The sequence below is a fragment of the Eulemur rufifrons genome, chromosome 16 (assembly GCF_041146395.1).
Source record: "Eulemur rufifrons isolate Redbay chromosome 16, OSU_ERuf_1, whole genome shotgun sequence".
Classification (NCBI taxonomy): Eukaryota; Metazoa; Chordata; class Mammalia; order Primates; family Lemuridae; genus Eulemur; species Eulemur rufifrons.
The window spans coordinates 82783091-82809224 of record NC_090998.1 but is presented as its reverse complement, the minus strand read 5'-3'; the positions used below and the strand labels follow the sequence as shown (position 1 = coordinate 82809224).

Genomic DNA, 26134 nt, shown 5'->3' with positions numbered 1-26134 from the left:
GAGGTATTATCATTACTACAGCATTACACTGTTTTATTGCCACCACATGAGCCATTGCAATATTATTATTGTTATTATTATTACTGTATGTGCACTGTTCATCAGGGATCTGAGTTATATACAAATCTGATCCGAAGATGTTCTCAGGAACATATCTTATCTGTAACCTGGGGACCACCTGTACTGTATGGAATACCCATGATTCATCCCATATTTGTCTCTTATCTTGATTTAGCCATGGTCTCTGTCTTAGAGGTGGAGTTCTACCTGATCTTCGTTTATTGAATTCTTGTCTCCATAAATCAATAGCCTCAACTCATTCTTATACCCTTTACATCAAGCTAGCTGCACTTTTGAAAAGTAAAGGGTTATATTTAATTTCTTATTTCTTTAATGTGAATTAAACTTGTGTTTTTAATTGTGCTATTATTTTGCTAAGATTGTTAGTTTTGGAGAGTGGTGTGATTATTAAGTTGCATACATTTTTAAGTGGTCTGTTCCAACCAAATATTTTCATAAGCTTTATTCTTTCAACTGTGCATCTTTGCAGAATGGAGATTTTCTGAACATATGAAATGTAGATTCTTGCACTAGCCTCCAGGTGGCATCCCCAACAACTTTGCCCTCCTGGGATTCTGAGAGGTTGTGAGCCAGGGAAGAAGCGGGTTGGGCAGTGCCTGTTCTCACAAACAGCACTTATATGTATCTTGTCTTTTCTAACTTGCTTCTTAGTCTTGTCTTCTAACTACTGTTACTTAAAAATCTAAAATCTAGCTTGGAGGCGGAAAGGTTGTTTTTCTTTCTCTGCCTTGAGCTCACAATGCTTGCCATTTTTGTGTGTTTTCTTTAAAGAGCTCCTAGCAGTTCTTTTGTGGCTTCAGTTAATATATGAAGCAACTCCTAAATCCACCTCTCTACCCTGGCCATTCTCTAAGTGCTACCATTTCAATACAACAGGCCCTGGAGTGGCTGGTGTCTTCCTCGCTGAATGCTGAAGTTTCATGGAGCTGAGCTCTTTAGAAGCACTTCAATAGCTCTCAGTAATATGTAGCACGACTGAGTGCCATCTCTCTGTTCTTTCTTCCCATTACTTCTCTCCTTCCTACCAACAGGCTGCGTTGATGTTCCAGTTATAACAAATACCCCTCCAGGTTTCTGTCACTGTTCACTAGATTTTCAATTTATACTTGATAACTTCTTCTTATATGTACACACTTCACCACACAAACATTTTTAACAAAAAATATTGCCATATGTCGCTCAACCATCAACTCCTTTGGAATCCTTTGTTCCTTTTTTTAAAAATTATTATATGCCCAATATAAATGCTACTTTCTACAAAAGCCTTCCTAGGTTTGCCTTGACCATAATTTCTCTGTCTTCCCCTAGGCCCTGATATATGGGTCCCTCGTTTGCACCTATATGAAAGCACCTAAATGCCAGTGTGGTGGAGGCAGTGGAATGTGCTGGAAAATCCACAGCCTCTGGAGTTGGGAGACTCTGGCTTTGTTTCCTGCCTCTTCTACTTTCCAGGACAAGTTATGAGAACTCAACAACTCTGAGCCTCAGTTTTCTCATCTATAAAATGGGAATAGTAATATCTCATATGGCTGTTATGAAAATTAAATAAAATAATGTACCTATGGTACTCAGCAAAGTGCCTAATACAGTAGTTCTGTATTAAAGATTCAGTTGATCTTGGATATTATATGTAGTATTTGGGGTATTTATCCATTCATTCACTTAATATTGTAGAGCTTATTCTAGTGGGGAGAGACACAGGTAATCAAATAAATACATTTGTAATATAACATCAGGTACTAATGAGTGTGATAAAGAAAAATTGAGGGGATAAAGGAATTAGAGAATAATGAGGGGTGTAGATATAGTAGACAGGGAAAGTGACACTGGTGCTGACACCTGAAGGTAATTATAGGAGGAGCCGTGAGGACATCTTGGGAAGGAACATTCCAGGCAGAGGAAATAGCAAGTGCAAAATCCCTGAATTGGGAGCACTCCTGGCTTGCTTGAGGAACAGCAAGGAGTGAGTAAGGAGAGTGGGGAGAGTAGAAGTCAGAGAGAGAGATGGGAAGTGAGGAGGATAAAGAGGCAGGCCAGCTCACAGGGCCAGATAGCTTGTGTATGTCTTTGAAGTTTCTATGATAATTGACTGGATTTTGTAGCAAGTACTATATTTTTCAATCCACAAATCAGAGTCCAAGAGTAATTGTCTTCCTTTTTCTATAGCTAAATTTAGTTTCTGTCTGAAAGTCTCAGTGTGCTCACTGGCTGAAAACTGGGCTAGTCAATTCCAGGTCTTCTCAGTCACTTCAGGATTTTTCTGTCATTTCAAGTCTAAATTCAATCAATTCTGAAAAATACCTCCTTTCCCCTGCTTCCCTTCAGGGTAGCATCTAGGTTCCCAGATGCTTAAGGCACACCACACTTTTGCGAAGGAAAGGTGTTGGTAATCATCCTATCTGGTCCTCAAGTCTTGTTATCTCTCCAGGCTGGCATCTGATCTTTGGCCACAACCTCTTGTGACACTTTGTACTACACTGTCCTCCTGACATAACCCCTTGGTTAGCTAGTTTTCTCTTTCAGCTAACCCTCCCAACCTTCCAAAGAAGAGAGGAAATCTAGGAAAATCCAGCTGTTTTCTTAGCCAGCAAGGGGCTTGGCAGGGCTTCCCAGCCCTTCTCTCTCCAATAGCATCCCACGCAGGCTTTTGCCCTGGGCCACAGCAAAGTGGCGTGGGACTTCCATGAGACTTGGCCTCCAGATTTCAGATGGGAAGTTGGCACAAGTCTCTTCTACCCTCAGATCTCCCTAAACATTATCTAGCTATCTGGAGCTAATCCTAGATAAGGATAAGATATTATCTTCTTATTTTAGTTAAGATAGATACTTTATCTTATTTTCCTTGTACTCATATCCCACCTCAGCCTGAAGAATCTTTATACAGTGTTGGGGGAAGGAGTGGGAGGCATCAAATCTTTCCTGATTTATGTCTGGGCCAAGGCTTGTGAATTTAGGACAAAAATGTTGGACTACCTTTGTCCTCTAGTTCTGCCCCTCTGAGATAACAGAATTCACACCCAATGGCCTGCATGGGGATGGTTACAGGATAAAAAAAGATCTGCAGGAAAAAAAACATTGGCTATTATTTCACAACATCATATTGCCACATGTGTAAATATTTACACTTTCTAAATGCACTTGGTAAAGAAAAAGGGTAAGGACAAGCAACTGTTCACAAGCACATCTGTGGACTGGGTCAGGTCATGGACTGTATCAGTCAGTGTCCAGTCAGGAGACAGAAACCACACAGTAAATCAGAGAATATTTAATAAAAAGAATTATTAATGATAATAGGTGATTAAGAAGGGGGAAAGGGAACTCTAAAGAACACCCGAGGACTGAGGGAGAGTACCGAGGGGAGGACAAACTTGGAAGGGGGATTGCAGGGGATCCTCTCCAAGGGTGGGATTCAGGCCTCATTGGAGCTGTGGTTGTAGCCACTGGGTGATGAAGAAGTTGGCTGGGTTGCCTTGGGCCAGAGGAGGAGGAGGCTGGTGGGCGGAACACCATGGCTGGAAGTGGCCCCAGGAAATGCTGTCCCAAAAAGCAGGTGGGCTGAGGCTGGGTAGTCAACTGCTGGTTTGCCTGCCAGACTCACCGGAATCCACCAGCAGGGATGCCAGTGAGACCTGATAGAAGTGAGTGCCACTGTATGGCCCTCTCCCAAGCACCTCTATCAGCAGTGGAATAGGAATACGAAAAACAAATAACAAGCAGATACCAGAACTAGGAGAAGAAGCCTCTTCCCTCCTGCAGTTTCCCTCGAATCCCCCCTGCTGACAATGTTTAACATTGTGCCATGGTAAAGATGCAATCTTGACAGTCTAGTTCCATTAACACAGAGGAGGCAATGAAAGGTGAATTTGGAGCTTAGAGGCAATAAACTGATAACCAATGGTGGATGAAGTACAGTGTCAACTGTGATCAGTTGGCTGTTACCAGGGTCTCTAGAAAAAGAATTTATTGAGAGTTGAGTACCAGGCACTGAGGCAGGAAGTGCTGATATAATAAATACTCTACCCTCCTGGAGCTTGCGTTTGGGGTGGGGAAAGGCATAGACTGAATGACAGTAAATAAGTAAACAAAAAACTGTACAGATCAGAACTGGTGCCATGATGAAAGTAAATGGAGAACTGTGATAGAGAATAAGAAGAGGGCTTCTGTTTAGAATGGGCAGGAGTGGAGGACCTCTCTAAGGAGAGGGCAAAATTGTGCATGATTTTGAAATGGGCGAAAAGATTACTGGGTCTCTTGACTAGTGAACCCTTCAAGTTATTCTCTGCCTATTATTTTAGCTATTTTTGCTGTCTTTAAGCCATTTTGTAATTCTGTAAATTGCAAATAATTCATACCAGTGCAAATGAATTTTGTCTGTGGACATGCAAATGAACTTTGTCCTGTGAAAGTGCAATTGATCTCTCTGCCCCATCCATCTATGGAAGAAGCCAGTTTTGCATAGAGTAAGCAAATTCATTTTAACATTCCTGATGGCCTGGTAACTGGTCTTTGCATTCTCCTTTTAATACATTGTAACATCTTAGGGATTCCCTCATCAATTAATGAGTTAAGTGAATTTTTTTTTTTTCTTTTTGAGACAGGGTCTTGCTCTGTTGGCCTCGCTAGAGTGCAGTGGTGTCATCATAGTTCACTGCAGCCTCCAACTCCTGGGCTCAGGCAATCCTTCTGCTTCAGCCTCCTGAAGAGCTGGGACTACAGGTGTGTGCCACCACGCCTGGCTAATTTTTCTAGGTTTTGTGGAGATGGGGTCTTGTTCTTGCTCAGGCTGTTCTCAAATTCCTGGGCTCAAGCAGTCCTCCCGCCTTGGCCTCCCAAAGTGCTAGGATTACAGGTGTGAGCCACCTCGCCCAGCCTTAAGTAAAATTTTTGATATGTTTTCATGTTACATTTGTGTAAGAATCATAATTTACCTTTTTAAAAATAATTATCCCTTGGCCGGGCGCGGTGGCTCACGCCTGTAATCCTAGCACTCTGGGAGGCCGAGGTGGGCGGATCCTTTGAGCTCAGGAGTTCGAGACCAGCCTGAGCAAGAGCGAGACCCCATCTCTACTAAAAATAGAAAGAAATTATATGGACAGCTAAAAATATATATAGAAAAAATTAGCCGGGCATGGTGGTGCATGCCTGTAGTCCCAGCTACTCGGGAGGCTGACACAGGAGGATTGCTTGAGCCCAGGAGTTTGAGGTTGCTGTGAGCTAGGCTGACGCCACGGCACTCACTCTAGCCTGGGCAACAGAGTGAGACTCTGTCTCAAAAAAAAAAAATAATAATAATAATTATCCTTTAACATATTTAAATTCAATCCCCAAAGACTCCAGTGTAGGGGGCACTCAGCCAACATTCCTATTATCAAGACTGAATGAGCTGATCAGACAGTCTATTCCTTCATTATTTCCATGTTGATAACACATGCCAAAAATCACCTCTGCAAAATGCAGTCAAGAGAAAACACAAGCTTTCAATTTAGAGGCTGATACTCTTTTATCGAGAGTGCTCATGAAATCATGGAGATATTGATTTTTCTAACATTGATGGCAGTTAAAAGAATGTTTAACAGCCTTCTTCTCAAATAGTTTTGAACCCATAGCAGAGTTGTGTTCATTGAATTTTAAAATAGCATAGAAAACTTAGAAATCATTTAGTTCAATCTCCTCATTTTATAGGTGAATTAGTCAAGCCAAGAAAACCTGGGTGACTTATTCAAGATCATCAACTAATCAGTGGCAAGCTGAGATATAAAGTCCTGCACTCTTTCTACTACCACCATAATGTTGGTGGCCACCAGAATGTCACAAATGATTCCTGACAATCCTCCCCACCCCTCCTTCCCCCTTCATACATAATATTCACTCTGAAAATAGGCGTGTGTGTCCATGAGGGATAGTATACATTGAGGAAAGAGCTTTGGATTCAGACACAGTCTTGGTTTTTCATCTGGCTTTACGACTTATTTGTGTTGCTCTTCAGCAAAGTGGGCACGGATTATTATTAAATAATAATAAACTGTATCATAAGATTATTACAAGGATTAATAATAATCTACATAAAGAACATGGCACATAGTAGGCACTCAAGAACTCATAGCTGGTATTAAATTGTAATCCCCCCGAAAATTCTAGATATATTAGAGTAATCGTCTATGTGCCATAAAAATCCTTCAGTGTTTGAGGAAAGCACAGTTGATGGTACTGACACTTTTATAATAAGGACTTTTATGTTTAAATGAAAGTTACACACACACCCACACACAGTTGACTGTTAGAAAAATTCCATCTTTATTGATTGAACAATCTACAAACAGAAGTCAACTCAATACCAATCAATATTCTCTCTACCTCCCACCATTTCATTTGAATGCTTGGAAACAATTCTTAAGTCTTTAGACACATTTCAAACCACCTAAAATGAAACCTAAAACATTGTATCTTTAAAAGTACAATAATATGCTCTGGAGCATGAGGCAATCCAAGTGAGGGCATACCTCTGCATGCCACATCTTCTGCACAGGTGATGAGAGGCTCGGAGTGGTGATTACCCAAAGCTTACCCCCATCAATAAAAATGACCAGTATTTGTTTAATACCTTATAGTGAACAAAGGGTTTTCATTCATATATGTACATATATATATATATATATATATATATAAAGACATGGAGTCTCACTCTGTTGCCTAGGGTGGAGTACAGCAGCATGATCATAGCTCACTGCAGCCTCCAACTCCTGGGCTCACGGGATCCTCCTGCCTCTGCTTCCCCAGTAGCTAGGACCACAGGAACTTGCCACCATGCTTGGCTAATTAAATTTTTTTTTTTTTTTTTTAGAGATGGTGTCTCACTATGTTGCCCAGGCTGGTCTTGAACTCCTGCCCTCAAACAATCCTCCCACTTTGGCTTCCCAAAGTCCTGGGATTACAGATATAAGCCACTGCACCCAGCCATTCATTTATAAAATTTTAACTGTTTCTAGAGAAACCAAAGAAAGGATATGTACCTCCTGTGGCAACAGAAACAGAGGTAGGGAAGACTATTCAGACATATTGGCTCCCTAAATGATTGAATTTACTCTACTGCTATTAGTTTGCTAGAGCTGCTGTAACAAAGTACCACAAATTGGGTGGCTTAGAACGAGAATTTATTGTTTCACAGTTGTAGAGACCAGAGGTCCAAAATCAAGGTGTCAGCAGTGCTACACTCCTGAAGTCACTAAGGAAGAATCTGTTCCAGGCTTCTCTTTTAGCTTCTGGTAATTCCCTGGCTTGTGGCAGCTTAACTCCAATCTTCACATGATGTTCTCCCTATATGTGTATAAGTTTCTCTGTCCAATTTTCTTCTTTATATAAGGACAGCAGTCACATCGGGTTAGGGCCCATCCTAATGACCTCATCTTAACTTAATCATCTGCAAAGACCTTATTTTCAAATAAGGTCACATTCACAGGTACTGAGTGTTATATAAATTTGGGGGAGACACAATACAACTCATTGCCATTTCCTTCTTCCTTTTAACTTTGCCAAACACCCTTATGGCCAACAGCACTCGTTCATTCAACAAACATTTTTTAAAATTTTTTTGTTTGATAACATAATAATTGTACGTGTTCATGGAGTGCATGTTATATTTTGATACAAGCATATAACATATAATGATCAAATCAGGGTAATTGGGACATGATTCACCTGAAACATTTATCATTGCTTTATGTTGGGAACATTTGAAAATTTTTAGCTATTCTGAAATATAATAAATTATTGTTAACTATAGTTGCCCTATTGCACTATTGAACACTAGAACTTTTTCCTTCCATTTAACAGTATTACCCATTCACCAACACCTTTTCAATACCCCATCCCACCACCCTTACCAATCTCTAGTAGCCACCATTCTATTCATTACCTCCATGAGATCAATTTTTTTTAGGTCCCATAAATGAGTGTGAGAATGCAATATATGTCTTTCTGTGCCTGGTTTATTTCACTTAAAATAATGTCCTCCAGATCCATCCATGTTTCTGCAAATGACAAAATTTCCTTCTTTTTCCTGGCTAAAGAATATTCCATTGTGTACATATACCACATCTTTTTTTGTCCATTCGTCCCTTGATAAACACTTAAGCTGATTCCACATTTTAGCCATTGTGAATAATGTTGCAATAAACACAGAAATGCAAATATCTTCTGGTTACATTTTATGTCTTTGCCTCACCCAAGCGAGATTTAGAGGCATGCCCTTCCCCTCTACAACGCTCACCGTGTCTGTGACCATTAGTTGTGAATTTACCCACCCCAACCCACTAATCCCTGGAGAATATTACTACCGTGTGAGCACCATAGTGTTGGTCAGTTAGTACCAATTTGACGGCAAGTACATGTGGAGGCTATTCCTCCGATCTTGTGATATCTCACTGCAGACAATGGGCTCAAGCTCAATCCAGGAAAATATAAGAGGTGCTAGATCACTGTCATTTCTTATAATTGATTAATATTCCATTGTATACATATACCAAATTTTAGTAATCCACTCATGAATTGACGGGCACTTGGGTTGTTTCCACATCCTTGCAATAGTGAATTGTGCTGCCATAAACATTCAGGTGCAGATGTCTTTATTATAGAATGTCTTTTGCTCTCTTGGGTAGATGCCTAATAGTGCTATTGCTGGATCGAATGGTATTTCTATTTTTAGCTCTTTGAGGTATCTCTAGATTCTTTTCCACAGAGATTGCACCAATTTGCAGTCCCACCAGCAGTATAAGAGTGTTCCCATCTCTCCACATCCTCACCAGCATTTGTTGTTTTGGGATTTTTTGATAAAGGCCAGTCTCACTGGGGTTAGGTGATATCTCATTGTGGTTTTGATTTGCATTTCTCTAATGATTAGAGATGTTGAGCATTTTTTTTATATGTTTGCTGGCCATTATTCTGTCTCGTTTTGAAAAGTTTCTGTTCATTTCCTTTGCCCATTTATTGATGGGGTTGTTTGATTTTTTCTCATTCAACAAACATTTGAATGCATGTCAGGCTCTGCTCTGGGTGTTGATGATGCAAAAAGTCAACTGAGGCCAGGCGCAGTGGCTCACACCTGTAATCTTAGCACTTTGGGAGGCCAAGGTGGAAGGATCATTTGAGGCCAGGAGTTTGAGACTAGCCTGAGTAAGAGTGAGAGCCCATCTCTACAAAAAGTACACAAATTAGCCAGGTGTGATGATGCATGTCTGTTGTCCCAGATACTCAGGAGGCTGTGGCAGAAGGGTCGCTGGAGCCCAAGAGTTTGAGGTTGTAGTGAGCTATGATGACATTACTGTTCTCTAACCCAGGAGAGAGAAGATCCTGTCTCAAAAAAAACCAAAACAAAACAATAAAACAAAACCAAAACCAACCAACCAAACAAATCAAACAACAAAAAAACACAGTGAACTGAACAGAGACCCTGTCCTTGAGAAGTTCACGCTTTGAAGGGAATCAGAGACACATTGTTACGATAATAAATACTATTACTGAGCAGGTATTGCTAGGTATTGTAATAGAAACCTTTATCTAATGTTCACAATAATGTGATAAGTGATGTATCAGAGACATACTTAGAGAGTTTAGGGAGGTCCTAAATCTGCCCTAGGGGTCTGGAATATTTTCACAAATTGGATATCATTTCATCTGAGTCAAAGGGGTGTGTGGAAATATACTAGGTAGCTCAATGGTGGTTGTGGTGAGTAGCCGATTTCAAGGAAGAGTATTTTATGGAGGAAGAAATACCACATACAAAGGTTAAGAGACAAATTGTAAATCCCACAAAGGCTGGGGTTTTTGTCTATTTTATTAAGTATCTCTTGTATCTCCAATGTTTTTACCAGTACCCGGTTCATTCAATAATTAACCTGAGTGAATATAAGGGCATCATATGTCTACAGCATAGCATATCCTGTAGTTCATTATTGCCGGAAAGGCAGACAAAGGCTCAATCACGAAGAGACCTGTAAACCACCCTAAATGTAAGCGATTAGGGCTGGTACATCGATGATATAACCATAGTATTAAGAAACTCCAGAAGTGTAGGAAAGCCTGGCACCTGTTTTGCCAGTTACTACACTTCCTCAGAGCATGTACAAGGATGTGGCACCGAAGGGCCAGCAGAATGGTAAGGGCGCCCGCTCCCCACACTCCAAAGTAGGGTTCTCTGGCCAAAGCCCTTTTGAAGCACATGGTTTGAGCTTTAAATATAAGTGGAGCCTCTTCCATCCCTTCCCCCGCCACTTCCCCGCCCAGCTCCAATGCTGACTCTGGAAGGACACCGCACAGCCTGTAGGCCTTCCCCAAATCCCATAGGAGGAATCCCCGAGCGCGCTCCCACCCGCAGCACTACTCCCTTTCCCTCTGGAACGCGAGAGCGCACGCGCACCTTCTCGAGCAGAGCGCGCGCCCGCGAGCTCCCCGCATCCCCGTGCTCATCCGGGTCTCAGCGAGCCTCAGCCAATGGTGGCTACTCGTGGCCCCCGGGGGCGGAGCTAAGCCTTCCCTCACAAGGGGCCTGGGATCACCGCGGGCGTTTCCAGGGGACCGCGACTAGTCGGCAGAGGAAAGAGGCAGAGGCAGGAAGCCTAGCGTTTAGGCGAGGAGAGACGGTTCTGGGCTCCGGTGGCTCCCGCTCCTCCAGAAGCGACTGAAGCGCGAGCAGATTGCCCAGTCCGAGCCAGCGTAGTAAACACACTTCAGAAACGTGAGGTGCCGGTGGTCACGTGGGACGCGCGTCCTCCAGTGAGGAGTCGAGGGCGGGCCCGAGGCCGCTGACGCGGCGGCGGCGGCGGAGTCACCCCAGCAGCTTCGGGACCGGTCACCGGCCGGCAAGCGTCCAGCGGCCTCGACCACCGCCCTCCTCTTCCCTCCTCGGTCGTCTCTCCCTGGCCGAGAGACAGCGTCGTCGACAGGGACTGAGTCCTGTCTGTTCCTCTCCGTGACTCCCCTCCGGCGGGCCGTTTTGTCCTCAGGGGCCGCCTCGGTGGGGCGAGGTTTCCGTGACGAACCTCCTGGGGCTGTGGTGCCCGCTCAGGCCGGGCCGTCGTGGCGGCTCCAGCTCCTGGAACTTGCTCACGCTCCGGAGGTCCGAGGCCCTCGAAGTTATGCGTCGCCTGCAGGCGGTTGCGGCGGGCGCCGGCTCCTAAAGGGCGTCACACCCGGACTCCGCCGACTGGGCAACCTCCATTCATCTTCCAACTGCGCCTCCAGCGCCCCCGCCCTCTCCGGTCCCCTCCTTGGATTCATTTTTTCCTGTCCCCCGTCTGCCGCCCTTTCCTCACTCCTTGGGTGAGGCGATTCTCCTGGAAACGAAGGCATCGGTTATGAGCCGGACCCTCCTTGCTTGAATTGCTCGGTGGAGGAAGTCGGGGCTGACCCGCCGCCCGCCGCGCCCCTCGGCATGGGGGTGAACGCTGTCCACTGGTTCCGAAAGGGGCTCCGACTCCACGACAACCCCGCCCTGAAGGAGTGCATTCAGGGCGCCGACACCATCCGCTGTGTCTACATCCTTGACCCCTGGTTTGCCGGCTCCTCCAATGTGGGCATCAACAGGTGGCGGTGAGTTAAAAGCCCGTGGGGAGTTGATTTTGGTGTTTAATGAATCAGGTGTTAATGAATTATATTCGATCAGCCAAATCCGAGAATTTAGACCTCACACTGCGTTGCTTATACAGTTTAAGAATTGCGGGTGCTTTGAGTATTGCGTAGACTTGACTTAATAGTTCTCTGGCCAGAGAGTACTCATTACCTGGAACACATTGGCCTTTATCGGTGAGTTACGTGTCTCTTTGCAATCATGGGAACTCTTCCCGTGAATTTATGGAGAATTCTTGGTGGTGGAGTTAAAGAAACACCCTCCCAGTCCTCAGTGGCCTGTGGCTTGGTTCCCTTGGCCTCTTTGTGGCATTCGAAAAATTGTGATCTTTAATGTTTACGTTTGTGTGTGTCTAGGTAGCTCATAGTATGGAGGAAAATCATTCATTCAGTACATTTGGCTCCAAATCCAGTTTTCTTCCACCTTGAGGTTACTGCAGGAAAAGCAAGGGAAACAGCATTATCTGGTTTCTCTTTGCTCAGTTAGTTCTTCCCCTGAACTCCTCCTTGTGGTTGGTTAGACAAAGCACAGTTTTTCTTTCTAGGCAAAATACAATCCTTCTAGGGATTAGAACGCTGGAGGAAATCTTAGAAACACTTTGTGATCATTTCCTGAAATACCAGGCTAGATGATTGTTAGGCTCCCCTGGTGGAAATGAAAGCACTAGCTCAGCAGATGGATTGTTGATCACTTACTATGTGCCAGGCACGGGTTTAGATGCCAAAGCTATGTAGCAGTGAATGGAAGACAAAAAGTCTTGTCCTGTTCAAGCAGAAACTATGATATATGGTAGTTTACGTGGTGATAAGTGCTGTGGAGAAAAATAGAGAAAAGGGATAAGGATTACAAGGGTAGGGATGGGGCATTGCAGTTTTAAATATGACCAGGGAAAAGTCACAGAAAAGGTGGCAGTTGAGCATACTTGAGGGGATGGGATGCAGATATCTAGTGGAAGAGCGTTCCCAGCAAAAGGAACAATATATGGGAAAAGGCCCTGGGTAGAAATGTGCTTGACCTTTGGGAGGAACAGTAGAGGAAGCCCATATGACTGGAGCAGAATAAGTGAGGGAAAAGTAGCAGATGATGAGGTCAGAGTTGTCATAGAGCCAGACTGAACGGTGCTTTATAAGCAATTATCAAGGTTTGGGCTTTTACTCGGATTCAAGTGGGAATAATTGAAGGATTTTGAGCAGAGAAGTGATGTAATCTGATGTAAGTTTGAAAAAAATTTTTCTGGTTGTGATTCTGAGAACAAACTGAATTGGGGAGTGGAGGTGGACAAGAAGCAGGAAGACCAGTTAGGAGGCTATTGATTCATCCAGGTGAGAGATGATAATGGTGCAAGTGAAGAGTAGTCATATGCTGGTTGTAGTCTAACGGCAGAATACATAGTATCTATTGGCAGATTGGGTATGTGGTGTGAGAGAAAGAAAAGGAGTTAGCAATGATTTCAAAATTTTTGGCTTGAGGAACTATAAGATGGAACTGCACTTTGGTAAGGAAATGAAGTCAATTGGAGAAGCCATTGGGAGAGTGATTGGGGTTCTCTTTTGTTTGAGGGTGGTTTTTTTTTTTTTTTTTTCACATTCAAGTGGAGATAGCCAATACGCAGTTGGATATATCTCGAGCTCAGGACAGACATCCAGGCAGGAAGTATAAATTGGAGAGTTACTAGTTTATAGATAATACATAAAGCCGTTGATTCATCCATCCATTTATTGAACAAATATTTGTCAAGCACCTACTAATGCCAGGCACTGCTTTAGGTGTAGGAGACTCAACATAAACAAAATAGCCCCAAATCCCCACCCTGTTGAAGCTATGTTCTAGTGAAGCCATGAGACTGAGAACATTAAGAAAATGAGTATAGATAGAAAAGAGAGGCAGTCCAAGGACTGAGCCTTGATTATTTTTAATGTTTAGAAACTGTGGAGCTGTGGAAGAACCAGCACAGGAGGCTGTGAAGGAGCTGCTAGTAAAGTAAGAAGAAAACTCAGAAGAGTATGTCTTAGAAGTTAAGTAAAGAAAGTATTTCAAGGAGGAAAGGGTGTTTTACCTATGCTAAATGCTGCTCATAGGTCAAGTAAGATGAGAACTCAAAATTGAAAATTGGATTTACCAATTTGAGGTCATCTGTAATCTTGCCTAGAGTGGTTTCAGTAGTGTGAGAGGCAAAATTTTTTTGCAATCACTAAAGCAAAACTCAGCATTAAATTCAGTGCTTTTTGTGTAGCATAGCTCAGTTACTGTTTGTTGTATGAAGTGGTATCGTGGAGTCAGTAATTTTATATTTAAACAGCTTTGTTAATCTCCTTATTCACCATAGGATAATGCCCAAATTTCTTAGCCTGGCTTTCAAGATCTACCTTTTGGCCTATGTATCTCCTCTTTTACTGTTTACAATATGTGCCATCAACTCTGGGGGGAGGGGAGGGTGAACCAACCTAGTTTTTCTTAGAAGCTATCTTGTATTTCTTTCAGTCTACATTTTTTAGACTTTTGGATTTAACAGAAAAGCAAAATTAAAAAAAAATTATTTTACCTACTAAGTACATTAATAAAACTACCTTTTGATATTGCCATCATTTCATGTAAAAAGGATTGTTTTTTTGAGACAAGGTCTTGCTGTGTTACGTAGGCGGGAGCTCAGCAGCATATGCATAGCTACTGCAGCCTTGAACTCCTCAGCTCAAGCAATCCTCCTGCCTCAGCCTCCCAAGTAGCTGGGATTACAGGTGCTAGCCACTGTGCCTGGCTAATTTTTACAAATTTTTGTTGAGATAGGGTCTCACTATGTTATACAGGCTAGTCTTGAACTCCTGGCCTTAAGTGATCCTCTTGCCTCGACCTCCCAAAATGCTGGGATTACAGATGTGAGCCACCACACCTGGCCAGAAAAGGATGTTTTAACATTAAAAAAAAAAAGTTTGGAGGACACTGTTTCAGAATAAAGTGCTTTTTGTTGGATAAATTTAGCTTTATGAAAATTCATGTTTCTTATAAAAATTATACTACATAAAAGTTTATACATCAATGTTCATAGAAGCATTATTCATAATAGTAAGTGGAAACAACTCAAATGTCCATCAACTGATGAATGGATAAACAAAATGTGGTCCATATAATGGAATATTGTAGCTATAAAAAGGAATGAAGTACCGGTATATGCTACGACATGTATGAATGAACCTTGAAAACATGCTAAGTGAAAGAAGCCAGTCACAAAATTCCATGTGTTATGTGATTCTATTTATATGAAATGTCCTCAGTGGGCAAGTATATAGAGACGGAAAGTAGTTTAATGGCTGCTTAGGGCTGGGGAATCTGGGGGACTTGGGAGGTGATAGCTAAGAGGCAGGGGGTTTCTTTTTGAAGTGATGAAAATGTTCTAGAAGGTGATGTTGCACAACTCTGAATATATTAAAACCCATTTAATTGTATACTATGTGTCCTCACATGGTGAAAGGGGCAAATAAGCTCCCCAGGCCTCTTTTAGTCCCATTCATGGGAGGGGGAGCCCTCATAACCACCTCTTTTTTCTTAATTATTTTATTATTATTTTTATAAAAACTAGACCTGGAAGGCCCTGCCTCTTAATACTATCACATTGGGGGTTAGATTTTAACAAATGAACTTGGGGGTGGGGGACACAAACATTCAGATCATAGCAGGTATAGTCTTTGTATAATCATTTCTCCTCAATATAGCAGGTAGTACCTTCTTAAAGAGAAATTACCATTTCATTAAATCAGAATTTTATTTTGCATCCCTATCCATGAGAGACACTATTCTTGGTGCTGGGGATACAATAGTGAATAAAACAGAAAAAGTCCCTGCCCTGTGGAGCTTCCATTCTGATGAGGGAAACAGACAATAAAACAAATATAGTAGGTCAGGTGGTATATGCCATGGGGAGAAAAAAAAGCAGACTGTGAGAACAGAGCCTAAAGGAAATGAGGAAACAAGCTATACAGATATCTAGAGAAAGAGCCCATTTTGCATTCTCCACAGCATAGTTTCTTGTACATAGTAGGCATTTGATAAATAAATTTGTTTTTAATTTTCCTTATAAGGCTAGGGTTTAGGAATGGGGCAGCTACTTTATTTAACTTATATGTTAATGTATATCCTAAACTTATAATTTAGAAAAAATTTCAGTAAACAGTTACTTTTAATGTTTCAGCTTCAACATGTTCATTACATAGTTGAAGCTATCACATAATTTTCAGTTACCAAATCTATAAATATGCCTATGTCCTTACTCATTCTTCCTTTGGTGTATTACTTCAGTGGAAGAGATACTACTACCTCTACTCAAAACCAATTCCTTTGTCCGTGTTCCACGTCAAAGACTTTGTTCATTTTTGATTATTTCTTCTCACTTTTTCTTTTACTTCATCCCCTTTTTTTTAGATTGTCTCCAATCAAAATTTAACATGCTTAAGATAAAGCTCTGTAAAACAAACAAAACCCACAAAAAAGGAACAAAACTTGACTATCCCTATTGCTTTCCTGCAGCTTTGTATCTCAGTTCCTTTGTAGCCAAAGTTCTTGAACAAGATGTCTGATAACTGGATGACTTCATTTCCTTATCTTCTGCTCAACCTTGAACCCACTCCAAACTAAGTAGTCTCCAGTTCCACCCCCACCCACTCTACCAAAACTGTTTTTATCCAAAGGATACTTTTAATCTTTTCACTGCCTCCCTCTTCTGCAATGTTTGTCACATTTGACCACACCTCCTTCTTCCCTTGGCTTTAGTTCTGCTGTCCGCAACCCCCAGGCTGCAGGCCAGCAGACCAGTACCAGTACCAGTACCAGTCTGTGGCCTGTTAGGAACCGGGCTGGCACAGCAGGAGGTGAGCAGCGAGCCAGTGAAGGTTCATCTGTATTTACAGCTGCTCCTCATCGCTCGCATCACTGCATAAGCTCCACCTCTTGTCAGATTAGCCGTGACATTAGATTTTCACAGAAGCTTGAACCCTGCTGTAAACTGTGCATGTGAGGGATCTAGGTTGTGTGCTCTTCATGACAATCTCATGCCTGATGGTCTGAGGTGGAGCTGAGGCAGTGATGCTAGTGCTGGGGAGTGGCTACACATACAGATTATCATTAGCAGAGAGGTTTGACTGCACAATAAATGTAAGGTGCTTGAATCACCCCGAAACCACCCCTCAACCCCCTACCCCCTGTGGAAAAATTGTCTTCCGTGAAACTGGTCCCTGGTGCCAAAAAGGTTGGGGACTGCTGCTTTAGTTAGAGGACCTCTTATGTTTGTTTTTCTGTCAGAGCTATTAGTGTTCTTCCTTGGCTTCTCTTTTCCTGTTTAACCTATAAATGCCCCTTTGGTCTGTGATCTCCATCCTCTTTTCATTTGATATATTCTTAGGCAATCTCATCTCTTCTCATAAAGTTAGTTACCATGTATGTGACCAGAATTCTCAAATCTCTATCTTTAGACCAGATCTCTCTCCTGTTCCTTAGGTGTGTGTGCCTGTATGTGTGTGTATCCTATATATCCATTTGTCCGCTTGAATGTATTACCTCAGGCTCAACTTGTTCAAAACATCTTCTCCCTTCTATTGCTCAAAAACAAACCAAAAAAACCCCAAATTGACTTTTCTTGTGGTTCCTATCTTCACAAATGATACTACCATTTACCCAGTTGCTCAATTTACAGATTAGATTGTTAATTATATATTCATGTATTCCACAAATATTTGAGTCCTTACTGTGTGTCAGTCACTTGCTAATTTCTGCGGGTAAAATGATAGTCAACAGATAATTTCTCTGTTCACAGGGAGCTTACAGTACAGAGGGGGGTTTATTTAGAAATAAAATAATTACAGAAATACATTCTCTCTCCATTGCCTCTTTAGCCCGTATTACCATCATTGTCCTTCTCTACTTCATTCTCTACACAGCAACCAGAGTGATCTTTTAAAATTGCAAATCTGATGTCATTTAAAACCAGTTAGTGCCATTTCTTTACCCTTAGGTTAAAGTAGAAAAAGCCATAGCATGGTTTAAAATCCTTGTGTGGTATGGCCTTCTGCTGCTTTTCCCAGTTTTGGGTGATAGTTTCACAGAGGCATTTGAGCTGAGGCTTGAAATAGAAGGTGGATTTTAATAAACAAAGAACGGAGGGAAGGGGATTCCAAACAAAGGGAAGAAAATTCCAGACTGGAGGAAAATAAGGAAAGACACAGTATTCTGATACTGGTGAGGAATCTGATGTAGCTGAATCGTATGGTGCATGAAAAGATAGGAGGTGTTTGTTTAGTACTTTTTTGGTTGCTAGTTGGTTGCTTGAATCAAACAAGCTTAATCAAAAAGAGAGATTAGTAGATGTAAGTGAACAATCCAAGGAAACTGGCCTCAGACATGTGTTGATGGTAGGTCTCTGAAAATGTCACTAGGATCTAATTTCTCTTTGCCTCTCTGAGCTTCACTTATTCTGCCTTAGTTTCTCAGACAGGCTGTCCTCTGGTGGTAAAATATAGCAGTTACAGCAGTAAAAAGCATATACATCTGCCCCAAAAGTCACAGCAAAAGTCTTATGGCACTTCGGTGTCTCTGTTGGGGCCAATTTCAGAACCAATCATTGTGAGCCTCTGATTGTCTTAGCTAGACTTGTGTGCCTCACTGGTGGAATCAGCTTAACTGGAGGATATACCCACATGCCTATTACATAAGAACTCAGATCAGAAAGTGTGTACAGTTCAGAAAAGCTTGACCCCTGTTTGGGGAAATACAACTTTGGCAGCTGAGTGAATAAATAGAAGACAGAGACAAGATACCAATTTGAAGGCTTTATCAATAGTTCTGGTGAAAGGTAATAGGGGCTTGAACTAGGAAAAAGGCTATAAGGAAGGGGAAGATGCAAGAGAAAGGTTGCAGAGATACAGTGGATAGCTTAGGACCTAGGTAACTGCCTAGAAAAGACATTTTCATACAGGAGTAGAGTAAGGGAGAAAAGAGAATGTAAGATCCTCGTGCTTTGTTCTCCTGTGACTATTAGACATTAACTAAGTTAGGGAACACAGGAATAGACCATATTTAGAGGAGGAAAGAGTGAGTTCAGTTTAAATCATTGATAAATTTGAAGTACTGGTAAGATATCAACATGGGAAATGGAGAAGATAGAAATTTAAGTCTGGGATTATAGATACTGGAGCTGTGCATGTGGGAATAATTCCTGTATAAATAATGAATGACGCATGAGTGGATAACATTGGATAGAATAAGGCCCAATCAAAACCTTGGTGAATGCTATATTTAAGATGAACAGGAATTGGTGAAGGAGACAGAGGGGAATCAATCAGAGAGGTAGAAGAGGAGCCCAGGAGAGTGCTGTGTCATGGAAACTGAATGTAGTAAGAATTTTTTTGCATTGTGCTAGTCAGATTAGGATGAGTTTTGACAGTTATGTAGGAAAAACTGTCAAAGACTTGGAAGTGGGCAACGGAAAAAATTACTGCATATATGGAATGCTAGATTTTGTCTAGAGGACCCTCCAGGAATGATATGATTCTGAATATGAATCTTTGTCTTTGATTGACAAGGGTGTTTTACAACTTGATAAAAAGGGATAGAAGTTAAATTGTAGAAAACTGATAGCAGTACAAATGTTTCCTGCCCATACCAGTCGATGCAAATTTTGTGCGGTACAAGTGAATTTTGTACAGTGGAGAATATTAAATCAGATTCTCATTTGAACCAGTTTCTTTTTGTTGTTTTGTTTTTAAGCATAAAACAAAGTTTATTGAGGAAGGACAGGATAGGTTCACAGAGTAAGAGCAAGATAAATTCACCATAGGTGATGAACAGACCCCTCTGTCGTAACAAGAGGGCCTGAACCAGTTTTAAGATCTTATTTATTTCTTCATTAGTTAGTGAATTAAATAAAATCTTTGCCACATATTCATTTCAAATTTGTATGAGTCATAATTTTACCATTTTGAAAATTAACTGTTACAAAGGCCTTTGGTGTACTTTGAGAGAGCATTTCAATGTAGTTGTAAGGTTAAAAATCAGATTGTATAGAAATTTACCAGAAGTATGTGTGGAGGTTGAGGGGAAAGAGTGGGAGAGATGATTAAAGATTGGAATGTGAGGGAGGGATTTTATGGGAGAGGTGAGAAATGAGCTAGAGGCACAGGTTCTGGACAGGCTGAGGAAAAGTGAATTTTGGTCAGGTCACCAGACTTACAGTCAAAACTGAGCATAGAGGATTCACGGGATGATAAATAGAAAATAAAATACATAGATAAGGTAAGGCTTGAATGTGGAATTCTTTGAATGACAGACTGAAGTGAGTTTAGAACATCTGCCTGTACAAAGACCTAGGTTCTAATCCCTGCTTTCCTATTAAGTAACAGTGGGACTGACCTTGGATAAGTCATTCTTTCTTCATTTATTCATTCAGGAAACATTCAGTAATAGCGTATTATCTGCCAGGTACACTGTGCAAGGAATTGGGGCTACAAAGATGAAGGTCATGGTTCTTGCCCATAAGGAAACTTTCACACCACTAAAGGACAAATAATTAAAATATAGAATGTTAAAAAGAAATTCTGTAGAAATATGCAAAGACAATTGTGAAAAAACAAAGGAGAGACAACGTTAGGGGCATAGAGAAAGGGGTAAAGGTTGTAAATGTGTGCTGGAGAGGGGTATGTGTGTGTATGTGCACGTGTGCACGCTTGTGTGCAAGTGTGTTGGGGAGCACGGACTGTGAGATACTAGTTTGAGAGAGGAGTTCCAGAAAGTTCCACAATGCTTCTTGATGAAGGATATTCATGAGTTGGTATCCTCATATGAAAAGGGAGGTACTAATAAAACCCTCTCTTATCTGATACCATTGGGACCTACAGTTATTTGAAAAAGGCTATCAAAAAACAGCACATACAAAAATGTGCATTAATTTGATAGTTTTTGATGTAGGGCTTAATTCCACTTCTCGGTTCTTCTCACTTCTTTATCCACATTTATTCATTGTGTAATCTCATTTAGTTCCATTTGAATATCTGATGATTTCCTAGTGTGCATTTACTGCACTGACCTCTATCTTGAATTCCAGATCAGCATATCCAGTATTTTTATTTGGATACCAAATAAGCATGTTAAGCTTGATTTTATCCTTATCTCCCCCACCTCTCATGATTTCTCTATATCACAGTAAATGGCAACATTCATCTGGTTGTTCTGCAAAAACCTAGGGGCCACCCTTTCTTCATTTCTTTTGATCCCCATACCCCATATCTAGTCCTTCAGCAATTGTTATAGCTTATCCTTCAAATTAAATCTCATATCAATTCAAATATCACCCTTTCACTGCTACCATACTGTCCAAGCTACCAGCATTTCTTGCATGACTACTGTAATAACCTTCTAAGTTGTCTACTTCCATTTTTGTGCCTGCTTTCCCTATCTTTTCCATGTGGAAGGCAGAGTAATATTTTAAAAACCATAATCAGATCGGGTCATTCTCATGCTCAGAATCCTTCAGTGGCTTCCAGGGCCTTTACATTTTCTTCATCTTCTGGAACATTATTTCCTCAGACCTTATTATGACTCATTCCTTCAGTGCTCCTTCCTCAGAGAGGCCTTTTCTGACCATCGTATGTAAAATAATTACTCCTATTCCTTCCCCCACCTACCACCTTTCACTCTCTATGCCCTTACTTGTTTTATTTTTTATGGCATTTGTCACTACCTAAAATTATATATTTGTTAATTTATTTTTTTATTGTCTCGCTCCTCCACTAAATTACATGAAAGGGGTCAATACGTGTCTTAATTGTTATTGGCTCCTCAACCCTATAACAGTGCTTCTCAGGGGGTGGTTCAGGATGCCTTATGGGTCATTGATACCCTTTCAGGGTATCTGTGAAGACAGAACTATTTTCATAATACTAACACAAAGTTTGACTTTCTCAGTTATTACCTCAAATATGTTCAGTCAGTTGAGTTTTCCCGAAGCTACATAAGTGATGGCGTTATTGCTATGATGGCTAATGGAATGTGTGCTGCTGTATTCTTGTTTTAAATTTTCTTCAGCTTTAATTTCTCACATGGTAAATCTTAACGGATGTTACCTATGAAACAAAGCTCTTTGGGGTTACTCAGTAATTTTTAAAGATATTGAATACCCCGAGACCAAAAAGTTTGAGAACCGCTGTCCTAGAATAATACCTGACACAGAGAAGATGTTCAGTATGTCCTTGTGGATTGAATGTATACATGAGTATTGTGCTGATTTTGTTGATGGAGTTTCAAGTTGGCTTTCGTGCATAAATTATACCCATAGTCTGATAATGCCTATCATTTTCTTTAAAGTTGATTAAAAGCTTAAAGACTTTTATAAAGCAAACGAGTACAGAATTTCTTTAGTACATTTTTTCTTCCCATCTACTATAGCTGTCTTATCCACAGATAATTGATTAGACATATTTTCTTTGTGATTCACCTTTTATCAAGCCTTTTTGAAGCCTATTTAGTTTTCAATAAAATAGCTTTCTTTTTTATACTCATTTTATCAGTTTCTATGAAATTTAATTAAATTATGGATTATAATTATAAGTTTAGCTGGCATAAATAGGTTTGAGAACCAGAACTGACTCCTGGTACGTGTGGAACTTTAACTGATTGGAATGGGACTCAGATGTATTAGAAAGCAATATCCTATTTTGGCTGAGCGAGGTGGCTCACGCCTGTAATCCTAGCACTTTGGGAGGCTGAGGTGGGAGGATTGCTTGAGACACTGAGTTGGAGACCAGCCTGAGCAACAAAGGCAGGAGGATCCCTTGAGCCCAGCCATTTGAGCTTGCTTTTAGCTATGATGACACCAATGCACTCTACCCCTGGGCAATAGAGGGAGACCCTGTTTCAAAACAAAAAGAAAGAGAGAAAAAGAAAGCAACAGCCTATTTTATTCTTTTCAAATTGAAATTAGCCATGGCCATCTGTCAAAATGCCTGTGCATGTTTTACACAGGGCATGGAGGGCATTTAGTTATATGTGTGAAATGATAAATGGGAGGTAACAAGATGTTTTAATGTATGTTAACTGCATAATTGCAAAGATCCCTTCTGGCTGTAGCATTGTATGATTTCTGTGATGGTAATACCAAAATAATTATTAATATAAAATATATAACTACAGTTCTTTAAAATCTTTATTTACATATTTATTTATTTTTATTAGTTATTTATTTTTTTGACAGGGTCTTGCTCTGTTGCCCAGACTAGAGTGCAGTGCGTGATCATAGCCCACTGCATCCTCAAATTCCTGGGCTCCTCCTACCTCATCCTCCAAGTAGCTGGGACTACAGGCACACACCACCATGCTCTTCCTTAGGCTGGTCTCGAACTCCTGGCCTTAAGTGATCCTCCCACCTCAGCCTCTTACTGCAGCCTTGAACTCCTGGGCTCAAGGTATCCTCCTGTTTCAGCCTCTCAAGTAGCTAGGATTACAGGTGCATGCCACCACACCTGGCTAACTTTTTTTTTTCTAATTTTTTTTTAGAGTCAAGGTCTTGTTATGTTGCTCAGGCTCACAGGTGTGAGCCACTGCACCCTGATAATTGAATTTGATATTCAAGTTTTTCTAAAATGTCTACCATTTAATCTAGTCTTTCATTTTTATATGTATTGCTAAAGTTGTGTACCACATTCTTTTAATGATTACCACAATTGCTGTTATAGTCCCTTTCTCATATGACTAATAGATATTTATATATTTCTCTATTTTTTATTTCTGAGACTTGCCAGATGCTTTTCTATTTTATTGATCTTCTCAAAGCATAGCTCCTACAGGAGTATAGTTACCTCCACAAAGAACATCAGGCCCAGATGGTTTCATAGGTGGGTTCCACCAAAGTTTTAGGGAACATGTAACTTCAATACTATATAATTTGTTCTAGAACATAGTAAAAGAAGAAGAGCAAATAATGTTCACATTTATTAAATAGAATACAGAAGCATATTTTAAAAAAGTATATCCTACATTCGTATTGAAAATACAAGGATAATTGAGTATTGGAAATATATTAATAAAATCATTATATTAATAGACCAAAGGAAAATAATAATATCATCTCCATAAATGCTGAAAAGACTTTTGAATAAAATTCAATAGCCATTCCTAATAAAAACTAGTACTAAACCAGAATAAAAGGCTACCTCCTTTATATAGTTATGTATAACATCAATTCAAAAGCCAGCATCATGCTTAATGGGTAAATTTAGAAGTCCTACAAAGTCTGGAACAAGATAAAAATGCTGGCTATCATCACTATTGCTATCATTAGGCCAGAGGTACTAACTAATGCATTATAAGAGGTATAAAAATGGAAGAGGAAGTCAAATTATTGCTATATTTAGATGATATGATTGTATACCTAAAATATCCAGGAGAACCAACTGAAAAGCTATCATTAATAATAAGAGAATTCAGTGATATGGCTGCATATAATTTTCTTAACCTTAGGTGCAGAGAATTAAGCTAATCCTTAGTTCAAGACTCATTCTGATCATTGGCTCATGTAAAGTCTCATGCTTGTTTTCTTTCTTTGTTTAGTCTCCTTTATAGCTATTTGAATTTCCTTTCTCCCATGAACAAATATATTGCTTATTATATTATTACATTATATAGTATATATTACATATATGTTCTAATATATTAACCGTTTTGTCACTATGCATTCTGGCAAAATGGATATTATTTTGTTTGCATTTATTTTTAATTAAGCAAACCTGTAAATTATAATACCATTCAGTCAATTTCAAGGTTTCAGCCTTATCACAGACTCCTGTTCATCATCTTCCTCCTGTCCCCTGTACTTTCCCAGCACCTCCCTCACCTCATTAATCTACATTTTGGTATCTTGTGTAGATTCTTGTCATTTTCTCCTTGTCATGGAATGGCCTCTGGGAAGCTAATTTCCAGGTGTCTTGGATTTAAAATGTAAAAAACAAAACCATAGAACTAGTAGAAAGAAACTGAGGAGGAAATTTTTAAAAATACCCTTAAAGTGGGAAAGGTCTTTCTAACATGTGATTCTGAAACCAAAAAGAAAAGACTGGGAAATTCAACTAGATATTCATATAAAAGTTGTACATGCCAATATCACCATATCACATAGAAAACCTAAAGATGGCATGCTAAGGGATAAAAGCCTGATTTCCTTAATATATAAAGGCCTCTTGTACAGTGAATTATGAATTATGGTAGATTGTACCTTTTGTCAGTATGAAATCTATACTATATAGACCAAAGGTTGGCAACTTTTTCTTAAAGGGTTAGACAGTAAATGTCATAGGCTTTGTAAGCCACATAGCATCTCTTTCTAACATTATTATTCTTTTTTTATGCAGCCCTTGAAAAATGTAAAAGCCATTCTTAGCTTGTGGGCCATACAAAAGCAGGTCATGGGTCCCATTTGTTCCATGGGCCATAGTTTGCAAACTCTCCGTAGACTTCGTTTCTTTTGTGGAGTCCTTTTTGCCTTTGTGTAATGTTAATATTGCCATTCTACTTTCTCTTTGTTTTGATTTGTCTGATATGTCTTTGCTTTTATTTTTGTTTTATATGTTCCTTGTTAATAGTACATAGCTGAATATTTTTAACCTGATTTGAGTTTTTAATCTTTAATAGCAAAATATGATCCATTCACATTTATTATTATCACTAATCTTATGGTTTTATTTTTGCCTTATATTTGTTTATTTTATTTTTTCTAAATTGTAAATGAACTTTATCCTTATTTACCCCTTAGGGGGATTGGTCGTTCTATAATCTGTTCTTGTTTTATCAGTGGTTACTTTAAAATTTTTAACAATATACTTGAGACTAATTTTACCTGATCAGTAATTAAGAATCAAACAGTAAGATGGGTGCAATGGTGCATGTCTGCAATCCCAGGTACTCAGGAGGTTGAAGCAGGAGGAGGATCACATGAGCCCAGGAGTTAAGACCAGCGTTCAAGACTCCGTGTCAAAAAAAAGGTATCAAATAGTATGTGTAACCTTACCCTCAATAAAACAAACCTATTAGCACACTTTTAATTTTCCCTCTCCTGTCTTCAAATTTTAGTTCTATATTATTTTATCCTACTATTTTTTTTTTTTAACAATTGCATTAAGCTTTTATAGCCACATTAGTTGCAATTTTTTTTCCCCCCGAGACAGGGTCTCACTCTGTTGCCTGGGCTAAAAGTACAGTGGCATAATCATAGCTCACTGCAACCTTAAACTCCTGGACTCAAGTGGTTGTTCCTGCCTTAGCCTCCCGAATAGCTGTGATTACATGTGTGTGCTACCACACCCAGCTAATTTTTTTTATTTTTTGTAGAGACAGAGTCTTGCTGTGTTGCTCAGGCTGGTCTTAAACTTCCTCCATCAGATGATTCTCTCACCTCTCCCTCCCAAA

The 26134-nt window shown here is 40.2% G+C and overlaps 1 protein-coding gene across 8 annotated transcripts in view; it reads left to right on the top strand.

The window, feature by feature from the left end:
- The first annotated feature begins 10536 nt into the window (after positions 1-10536).
- CRY1 (cryptochrome circadian regulator 1) overlaps positions 10537-26134 on the top strand; it is a 71711-nt gene continuing 56113 nt past the window's right edge. For 6 of the 8 annotated variants that reach the window (XM_069491444.1, XM_069491446.1, XM_069491439.1 and 3 more), the window contains exon 1: positions 10537-11664. Coding sequence is in view for 5 of the 8 variants with exons in the window: in XM_069491439.1 (XP_069347540.1) it covers positions 11507-11664 (158 nt within the window). In the remaining 3 variants the exon portion in view is untranslated. The remainder of the gene's footprint in view (positions 11665-26134) is intronic. The other 2 variants (XM_069491445.1, XM_069491443.1) reach the window with 2 other exon arrangements.